Source organism: Theropithecus gelada, chromosome 19 (assembly GCF_003255815.1).
Source record: "Theropithecus gelada isolate Dixy chromosome 19, Tgel_1.0, whole genome shotgun sequence".
NCBI lineage: Eukaryota > Metazoa > Chordata > Mammalia > Primates > Cercopithecidae > Theropithecus > Theropithecus gelada.
In genome coordinates, this window is record NC_037687.1 from 18,810,497 (window position 1) to 18,819,894 (window position 9,398).

At 54.4% G+C, this 9,398-nt stretch overlaps 2 protein-coding genes across 9 annotated transcripts in view; one reads left to right on the forward strand and one right to left on the reverse strand.

The window, feature by feature from the left end:
• RFXANK (regulatory factor X associated ankyrin containing protein) overlaps positions 1 to 7,023 on the forward strand; it is an 11,676-nt gene extending 4,653 nt beyond the window's left edge. For 2 of the 7 annotated variants that reach the window (XM_025366783.1, XM_025366782.1), the window contains 7 exons: positions 2,214 to 2,297; positions 2,437 to 2,502; positions 2,774 to 2,874; positions 3,347 to 3,472; positions 3,900 to 3,966; positions 4,398 to 4,478; positions 6,806 to 7,023. In XM_025366783.1, coding sequence (XP_025222568.1) covers positions 2,214 to 2,297; positions 2,437 to 2,502; positions 2,774 to 2,874; positions 3,347 to 3,472; positions 3,900 to 3,966; positions 4,398 to 4,478; positions 6,806 to 6,876 — 596 coding nt within the window. In that variant the 3' untranslated portion in view covers positions 6,877 to 7,023. The remainder of the gene's footprint in view (positions 1 to 2,213; positions 2,298 to 2,436; positions 2,503 to 2,773; positions 2,875 to 3,346; positions 3,473 to 3,899; positions 3,967 to 4,397; positions 4,479 to 6,805) is intronic. The other 5 variants (XM_025366785.1, XM_025366784.1, XM_025366788.1 and 2 more) reach the window with 3 other exon arrangements.
• NR2C2AP (nuclear receptor 2C2 associated protein) lies at positions 6,563 to 8,585 on the reverse strand. 2 transcript variants are annotated; one of them, XM_025366789.1, is made up of 6 exons: positions 8,177 to 8,585; positions 7,943 to 8,033; positions 7,624 to 7,729; positions 7,485 to 7,552; positions 7,091 to 7,200; positions 6,625 to 6,721 (listed from the first exon to the last, which is right to left on the reverse strand). In XM_025366789.1, the coding sequence occupies exons 1-6, from the start codon at positions 8,212 to 8,214 to the stop codon at positions 6,631 to 6,633; spliced, it is 504 nt and encodes a 167-aa protein (XP_025222574.1). In that variant the 5' UTR covers positions 8,215 to 8,585; the 3' UTR covers positions 6,625 to 6,630. The 2 variants fall into 2 exon arrangements, with proteins under 2 accessions (XP_025222575.1, XP_025222574.1); XM_025366790.1 differs by having other exon boundaries at positions 6,563 to 7,200.
• Positions 8,586 to 9,398: the final 813 nt, after the last annotated feature.

Sequence of the window (9,398 nt, forward strand, 5' to 3'; positions counted from 1 at the left end):
TTTTTTTTTTTTTTTTTTTTTTTTTGAGATGGAGTGTTGCTCTGTCGCCCAGACTGGAGTGCAGTGGCGCAATCTCAGCTCACTGAAAGCTCTGCCTCCTGGGTTCATGCCATTCTCCTGCCTCAGCCTCCTGAGTAGCTGGGACTACAGTTCATTTTTTTTGTGTGTGTGTGTTTTTTTTTTTTTTTGAGACGGAGTCTCGCTCTGTCACCCAGGCTGGAGTGCAGTGGCCGGATCTCAGCTCACTGCAAGCTCCGCCTCCCGGGTTCATGTCATTCTCCTGCCTCAGCCTCCCGAGTAGCTGGGACTACAGGCACCCGCCACCATGCCTGGCTAATTTTTTGTATTTTTAGTAGAGACGGGGTTTCACCGTGTTAGCCAGGATGGTCTCGATCTCCTGACCTCGTGATCCTCCTGTCTCGGCCTCCCAAAGTGCTGGGATTACAGGCGTGAGCCACCGCACCCGGCCTTTTTGTGTTTTTTAAACGGAGGTTTGCTCTTGTTGCCCAGGCTCCCCTCCCTTCCCTTCCCCTCCCCTCCCCTCCTTTTCCCTCTACCCACTCTTGAGATGCCTCCCGGAGTCCCCTCTCTTCTTGAGACGGAGTCTTGCTCTGTTACCCAGGGTGCAATGCAATGGCACTATCTTAACTCACTGCAACTCCCTCTCCTGGGTTAAGGCGATTCTCCTGCGTCAGCCTCCCAAGTAGCTGGCATACGCCACCACACCCAGCTAATTTTTGTATTTTTAGCGGAGACGGAGTTTTGCCATGTTACCCAGGCTGGTCTCGAACTCCTGACCTCAGGTGATCGCCTGCCTCGGCCTCCCAAAGTGCCAGGATTACAGGCGTGAGCCACCGTGCCCAGTACCTGTAGCTGATTTCTTTGACTTCCTAAGATCTCAGTGGTGTCACCTTGGGGAGGCCCTCCAGTTACCACATTGCCTAAGAAGGACTTATTCCTTGTGCTCCTTTCTTTCTGTCCTTTTCTACCTGCTTTTAATTTTTTTTTTTTTTTAATTTGAGACGGAGTTTCGCTCTTGTTGCCCACGCTGGAGTGCAGTGGCGTGATCTCTCTCACTGCAACTTCTGCCTCCTGGGTTCAAGTGATTCTCCTGCCTCCCGAGTAACTGGGATTACAGGCATCTGCCACCACGCCTGGCTAATTTTGTGGTTTTAGTAGACATGGAATTTCACCATGTTGGTCAGGCTGGTCTCAAACTCCTGACCTCAGGTGATCCACCTACCTCAGCCTCCCAAAGTGCTGGGATTACAGGCGTGAGCCACCGTGCCCAGCCTTAAGTTCTTTTGAACACTTATTTCAACTTGAAGTTTTTTATTATGTCTCTATTTCTGATGCACCTACTTGACCCCAGACTCCCTAGAAGGCAAAAACTATGCCTTGTTTGCCCAGAACATTGCCAGGAAGGGAGGAGAAAGATGCATCCTAGGTATTCAAGAGAGTAGAGTGAGTGAATGGTGGAGTCCCAGGCACTGCCTTGGGTAGCTCCAAGACCCCAGGGAGATACCAAAGGCAGTGGCATGGTGGCTCGTGCCTGTAATCCCAGCACTTTGGGAGGCCGAGGCAGGAGGATCGCTTGAGCCCAGGAGTTTGAGACCAGCCTGGGCAATATAGCAAGACTCCATCTCTACCAAAATAATTTTTTTTTAAATTTGCTGGGTATGGTGGTACCTGTAGTTTCAGCTGCTCAGGAGGCTGAGGTGGGAGGGTGGCTTGAGCCCAGGAGGTTGAGGCTGAAGTGAGCTGTGATCACACCACTGCACTCCAGCCTGGACAACAGAGCAAGACTCTGTCTCAAAAAAAAAGCCCAACAGCCAGGCTTGGTGGCTCAAGCTTATGATCCCAGCACTTTGGGAGGCTGAGGCAGGTGGATGATTTGAGGTCAGGAGTTTGAAACCAGCCTGGCCAACATAGTGAAACCCCGTCTCTACTAAAAATACAAAAATTAGCCAGGCGTGGTGGTGGGCGCCTATAATCCCAGCTACTTGGGAGGCTGAGACACAAGAATCGCTTGAACCCAGGAGGTGGAGGTTGCAGTGAGCTGAGATCACGCCATTGCACTCCAGCCTGGGGGACAGATCGAGACTCCATCTCAAACAACAACAACAACAGCAGCAAAAAACCAAATGGGCTTCTGTCCTGAAGCCTCAGAACATCTACCGAGGGGAAACTGAGGCCTATTGTCTCTCTCCCAGCAGGCAACTCCCTGAAGCACTCCACCACTCTAACCAACCGGCAGCGGGGGAACGAGGTGTCGGCTCTGCCGGCCACCCTAGACTGTGAGTGAGCCCACGGTCCCCAACAAGGAGAGGAGTAGGAGGGTGGGAGGGCCTGTGAGGAGCAGTCGTGGACAGAGGGTAAACTGAGGCACAGAGAAGCAAGGGGACGAGTGAGGACTCTGCCTCTGTCCTGCCCCAGCCCTGTCCATCCATCAGCTCGCGGCGCAGGGGGAGCTCGACCAGCTGAAGGAGCATTTGCGGAAAGGTGCGTGTCCACACACATGTGCTGGCATGTCTGCGCCTGGGTGGTGTGCATACGGGTGTCCATGCCCACTCATGACGCTGATGTGACCTGTGAGTGTCCACATGTGTGCTTGTATCTACCTGTCTGTGTGACCTTGTCCATGTATGTCCATCGACGTACACTCCCCTTCATTCCTGTCTAACCCCAGCCCCCCACCTCGTCCCCCTTTGGCAGCACTGGGGATAGGGGGTAGGGGTGCAGCCTAGTGGTATCGCCTGCCCCCTCCTGCCAGGTGACAACCTCGTCAACAAGCCAGACGAGCGCGGCTTCACTCCCCTCATCTGGGCCTCGGCCTTTGGAGAGATTGAGACCGTTCGCTTCCTGCTGGAGTGGGTGCGTCCCAGCCAAGCTGGGCTGCTGGGGGGTTCCCGGGGGTCTTAGGGTGGGCTGGGTTCTTGGCTGTGTTTGCTGGTGCCTTGTCTTTGAGATGCGGCTGCTGGCTGGGTGTGGTGGCTTGTGCCTGTAATCCCAGCACTTTGGGAGGCTGAGGCGGGCAGATCACTTGAGGTCAGGAGTTCAAGACCAGCCCGGCCAACATGGGTGAAACCCTGTCTCTACTAAAAAAATACAAAAATTAGCCAGGCGTCGTGGCGGGCACCTGTAATCCCAGGTACTCTGGAGGCTGAGGTGGAAGAATTGCATGAACCCGAGATCGTGCCACTGCACTCCAGCCTGGGCAACAGAGCGAGACTCCGTCTCCAAAACAAAAACAAAAACAAAAAAAAAGATGCAGCTGCTGTGGGTACCCCAGGATTCCTGGGTATGCCCCAACCCATCCCACCACTGCCCCTTCTTCTCCTTGCAGGGTGCCGACCCCCACATCCTGGCCAAAGAGCGAGAGAGCGCCCTGTCGTTGGCCAGCACTGGCGGCTATACAGACATTGTGGGGCTGTTGCTGGAGCGTGACGTGGACATCAACATCTATGACTGGGTGAGGGACTGCCCTCCCCCGGGACCTCTCAGCCTCCGGGCCTTCATTCCTGCCTCAAACATTCACAGAGCACCTGAAAGGTGCAGGCCTGCTCTGGGTGCCGAGAACACGAGACAGCCCCATTCCCAGCCTCACAGAACAGAGCTCCCCATGTGGGGAAGGCAGACATGGAAACAGGCAGCTGAGATGCAGTGAATTGCGCTATGATGACAGATGCACAGGTGGCTGCAAGAGCCCCGTGTGGCCAAGGGAAGTCAGAGAGGGCTTCCTGGAGGAAGGTGTCTAAGCTTAAGACCCCAAAAAGTGAGATAGGCCCAGTGATGAGCAGGAGGAGGAACCACATTCTATTGGAGGCCAGAGAGTACAAGGCATTGTGAGAATGAGGAAGAGGTAAACCTTTGGTTTTTCCTGCCCCTACCCACAACAGAATGGAGGGACGCCGCTGCTGTACGCTGTGCGTGGGAACCACGTGAAATGCGTTGAGGCCTTGCTGGGTGAGTGGGAGTCGGGACTGGCCCCAAGGGCCCCAGCGCTCCAGCAGGCCCTGCGGGGATCCTGAGGGTAGGGAGACGCCCGAGCATTGCTTGAAGAGTTATTGGAGCAGGTGGTCACTGCCTGCTCTTCTCGGAGGGTGGATCAGAGGGGAGGAGGTGGTAGGACCACACGGGAGTCAGGGTCTGGGTCTAGGATCTGGCCCAGAGGCTGAGCACCTCCATCCTCCATGGCTCAGAGACCCTTCAGCCACGTTCTTCAATGGAGACCGAGATAGCAGAGGTTGGACTCTTGTCAAAAGGCCACATGGGCAATAGGCAGACCCACGACTGCATTGTGGGGAATGAGGGGTGCCATGGGATCTCCCAGGTCCCCAGACCCCATTCTGGGCTCCCAGGCCCCACCCTCTAGCACCCTCCCCTCTCCCTTGCAGCCCGCGGTGCTGACCTCACCACCGAAGCTGACTCTGGCTACACCCCGATGGACCTTGCCGTGGCCCTGGGATACCGGAAAGGTCGGCCTGAGACACACAGGGCAGGAATGGGGTCCCGCCTGGGCACATCCCAGTCCTGGCTACTGGGGCTCCGCATGTGCTGGGGTAGGGAGGACAATGGGTGTCAGTGACTGGGGTCATGATGAGGGACACATAGGCATGGAGAGGCCCAAAGAGGGGCTTCTCATCAAAGAGCCCCAAAGTGGCCAATGGAAGTCAGAGAGGGCTTCCTGGAGGAATGTTTCTTAAGCTTGAGACCCCAAGAAGTGAGATGGGCCCAGCCCTGGCATGGGGAGGTCAGGGAAGGATTCTGGGGGACCTGAAGGGAGGGAGAATGGCATCCAGGTGGGAGGACTGGCCCCTGCGGAGGCCTGGCAGTCAGGACACCAAAGGGTAGGCGGCCAGGCCACAGCGCACAGAGCCATGGAGGCCGCCCCTCTCCATGGCGGGCAGTGGGTTTGAACAGGGACCATAGGCAGACCCGAATTTGACTCCATTTCCTCTGTCACAATGGGACCCCAACTTCCCCATCCATCAAATGGGGAGATCCCCATTGAACCGACCCCCTGGGTTCATGGTAGGGATGGAGGGCTTAGGAAATATCCCCCCACCTTCCTCCGGAGTTTTACTGTGTTTGGGATGGAAATCATTCCTCATCCCTCTTGTTTTCAGGGGTTTTGTTTTTGTTTTGTTTTGGTTTTCGAGGCAAAAAGTCTTGCTCTATCACCCAGGCTGGAATGAAGTGGTGCAGGCAGAGCATGGGGCAGGCAGAGCTTACTGCAGCCTCGACCTCCCAGGCTCCAAGTGATCCTCCCACCGCAGCCTCCCGAGTAGCTGGGACCACAGGCATTCATCACCACGCCTGAGTAATTTTTTGTTGTTGCTTTTTTTTTTTTTTTTTTAGACAGAGTCTCGCTCTGTCACACAGGCTGGAGTGCAATGGCACGATCTTGGCTCACTGCAACCTCCAACTCCCTGGTTCAAGTGATTCTCCTGCCTCAGCCTCCTGAGTAGCTGGGATCACAGGCGTGCACCACCATGCCTGGCTAATTTTTTTATTTTTAGTAGAGACAGGGGTTTTACCATGTTGGTCAGGCTGGTCTCAAACTCCTGACCTTGTGATCCGCCTGCCTCAGCCTCCCAAAGTGCGGGGATTACAGGCATGAGCCACAATGCCCGGCTGTGTTGTTTTTTTTTTTAGAAGAGACAGGGTCTTGCTATGTTGCCTAGGCTGGTCTCAAACTCCTGGGCTCAAACCGTCCTTCTGTCCCAGCCTCCTAAATAGCTGGAACTACAGGCATGTACCAGTCTACCCAGCTAATTTGTAAAATCTTTTTAATGTATTTTTTGAGACAGAGTCTCGCTCTGTCACCCAAGCTGGAGTACAATGGCATGATCTCGGCTCACTGTAACCTTTGCCTCCCAGGCAAACAATTCTCCTGCCTCAGCCTCCTAAGTAGCTGGGATGACAAGTACCTGCCACCACACCCGACTAATTTTTTTTTTTTCTTGAGATGGAGTTTCGCTCTTGTCGCCCAGGCTGGAGTGCGATGGTGCGATCTCGGCTCGCCACAACCGCTGCCTCCCAGGTTCAAGCAATTTTCCTGCCTCAGCCTCCCAAGTAGCTGGGATTACAGGCATGTGCCACCATGTCCAGCTAATTTTTTGTATTTTTAGTAGAGACAGGGTTTCTCCATGTTGGTCAGGCTGGTCTCGAACTCCCAACCTCAGGTGATCCACCCACCTCAGCCTTCCAAAGTGCTGGTATTACACGCGTGAGCCACCGCGCCTGGCTGCACCTGGCTAATTTTTGTAGTTTTAGTAGAGATGGGGTTTCACCATGTTGGCCAGGCTGGCCTTTCCTGACTTCAAGTGATCCGCCCACCTTGGCCTCCCAAAGTGCTGGGATTACAGGTGTGAGCCACCAAGCCCAGCCTGATTTTTAAATTTTTTTGGTAGAGACAGGGTTTTGCTATGTTGCCCAAGCTGGCCTCAAATTCCTGAGCTCAAGCAGTCCTCCCCTCTGGACCTCCCAAAGTGCTGGGATTACAGGTGTAAGCCACCACGCCCAGGCCCATCTTTTCATAAAAGTCACAATTCACACATTTTGCTTGGTAAGAAATATTTTTATATTAATAATTCTGAAAAGCTATAAAAATGCATTTTTACTAACTTAGGGGAAGTTGAGGTTCCTGGGATGGGGCCTAGGTTCTCCCAGCTTTGCTCTGTAATGCAGGTCTCTGTAGGGGTCCTTGTTTGTTCCCGAAGGGGAGAGGGCAGGTTGGCCTGCGCCTCCATGCCCCTCCCGATTCAAACTCACAGCCCACCTTTTCCCTGCCCCATCTCAGTGCAACAGGTGATCGAGAACCACATCCTCAAGCTCTTCCAGAGCAACCTGGTGCCCGCTGACCCTGAGTGAAGGCCGCCCGCTGGGGACTCAGACACTCAGGGAACAAAACGGTCGGCCAGAGCTGGGGAAACCTAGAACTGGCTTCAAAGGCAGCTCCTGGACAGGTGGTGGGAGGGGACTCTTCCCAAGAGAAACCAATAAACCTTCTGTGCAGAATTTGAGGGACTTTGCTGTGCTTCCCGGAGGGCTTCCTGGAGGAGACAGCCCCCAGAGGTCTCACACCTTCTCCCCAAGCACCCGCAGGTGGTAGATGACCACACGGCCAAAAAAGTCAGTGGCATCCTCAAATGTCACCTTCAGCCGGTCCACTTCAGCAGCTGGTATGGGGAAAGTGTGATCGTGGGTAGTCAAGGGAAACAGGTGATTTCTGGTTTCCCACCCGCAGGCCCCCACCTCTTTCAGACCCAGCTCAGACTCCACTGATGTGGGCAACCTGGGGAAGCTGCAGGCCCCTCTAAGCCTCTGACACAGAACAGGTGGTCATCAGCCCCATTTTACAGAAAAAGTGATGGAGTCCTAGAGGTCATGTGTTCAAGATCACACATCAGGGTTCCCATTCAGGTTTGGGTGAGTCCAAAGGCACAGACCACCCCACCCCAGAAGCAGGGGCAGGATATCTGAAGCGAGTTGTTGTCCTCAGGGTAGAAATCTGCAATCTTGCGGAGAGCCTGACTGCCCTGTGAACCTTCAGCAGAGAAAGGCAATGAGTGTCTGGGGTGACCCCTGGAACCCCCGCCACCCAGGGCCTCCTAGTACCTTCCAGGCAGCCCCGGCGACTGGAGAAGCCACCCTGAAACTGGATCTGCAGCTGGGAGACACGGATGAGCTGGGGAAACTCCAGTGTCACCCACTGGGAGGGGCCCTGGAAGCAGACAGGAAAACTGAGGCACAAGCTCACTGCAGGCAGGGCCCTGCTATGCCTATCTCATTCACACAGTCCTTGTTGAGGGGGAGAAGAGAGAAATTCGGCACTTGTTCCTTTCCTGGCCACCTATGGGGACCCCCTGACGTTCTCAAGCCATGAAATCTGAATCTGAATCACCCCAGAGATGAAGGGTCGAGGGAGGAGCCTCACCTGGTCCGAGTTCCAACATGTCTCCTCATCCTGGTCGAAAAGATGTTTTTTTCCAAACTGCCGGGTGTTGCGATTCAGCACCGAACTCACCCTGGAGGCACCAGGATCAGGGCAAAAAGAGGGGCTGAGACCAGCTCTCAGGTCCGCGGAGGGCCTGACCTTCACACCTCTGTCCACTGAGGGGTCGACCCCAGGCTTAGGGCTTCGCCACTGCCTGTCCCCACAGACTCTTACCTGCTCACTGTCTCTGGACAAACCAAAGAGTGGGTCATGTCGGTTCCACAAGACCTCGCAGGGCTTAGGATTGGGCACAGCCTTGGTTCGAATCCCGGCGCCTCCTCAAGCCACAGGGCGGCGCGATCTCGGCTACGCCTTGGCCTGCACGTCCTCACCTGTAACTTGGGAAGAGACCCGCCACTCCTTCGCCCACCCCAGTCCTAAAAGTCGCCTCGATCAATCCCCTGCCGGAAGATTTGGGAGAGAGGATCAGGGAAACCGCCAATGACTGGAGGCCGGGCCTCTCAAAGGAAACAGATTTCCCGCGGGTTTCGGGGGCGGTGGCTTTTTGTGTGAATCTGTTTCTCTGCGAACAGAGCTCTTGGAGCCAAATGTTGGGACCCGGAACCGCGTGGGCTCGGCGCATGCGTGTTGTAAATCCGGTGCCCACAGTAGCCGCTCCTGGGGCGGGGCTTGATTCGACCCCGCCCCTTCATGCTCGCTTCTTAAAGGGCCCGGGTTCAATGATTGAATTTACCTTGGTTTCCTCGAAGCTGTAGGGAAAAGGCTGGCTGCGCGCGCGGGGCGCTGTCCCTCGGCGCGCGAAGGTGTAGAGCACTGGTTTTGACTGATTTTGGAATCCGAGAGACTTCCTTTTTTTTTTTTTTTTTTTTTTGAGGTAGGGTCTCACTGTCGCCCAGGCTGGAGTACGGTGGTGCGATCGCGGCTCTCTGCGACCTCTGCCTCCCAGTCTCCAGCAGTCCTCCTACCTCGGCTTCCCGAATAGTTGGAACTAGCAGGCGCGCACCACCACGGCCAGCTAATTTTTTTTTTTTTTTTTTTTTTGTAGAGATGAGGTTTTGCCATATTGCCCAGATTGGTCTCGAACTCCTGGGCTCAAGCGATCCGCCCACTCTCGCCTCCCAAAGTGCTGGGATTACAGAAGTAAACTACCACGCCCGGCCAGAGAGACTTCCTATGACAATGTCTTTCTTCCAACTCTAACCTACTCTACCCTAACCGCTACCTAACGCTAAATGCAGCTTGGGAGTCCCTGAACTTCACTGCCTCCCGGAGGCCAAAGGCAGAGTTGTGGAAAAGGCCACGATGTTGGGAGTATCTGAAGTCCTCATCAACCCTTTGTGAGATATATATACAAAAATATATGTATACACACATATATATACACACACATATATATATATATATATATATATATATATATATATATATATATATA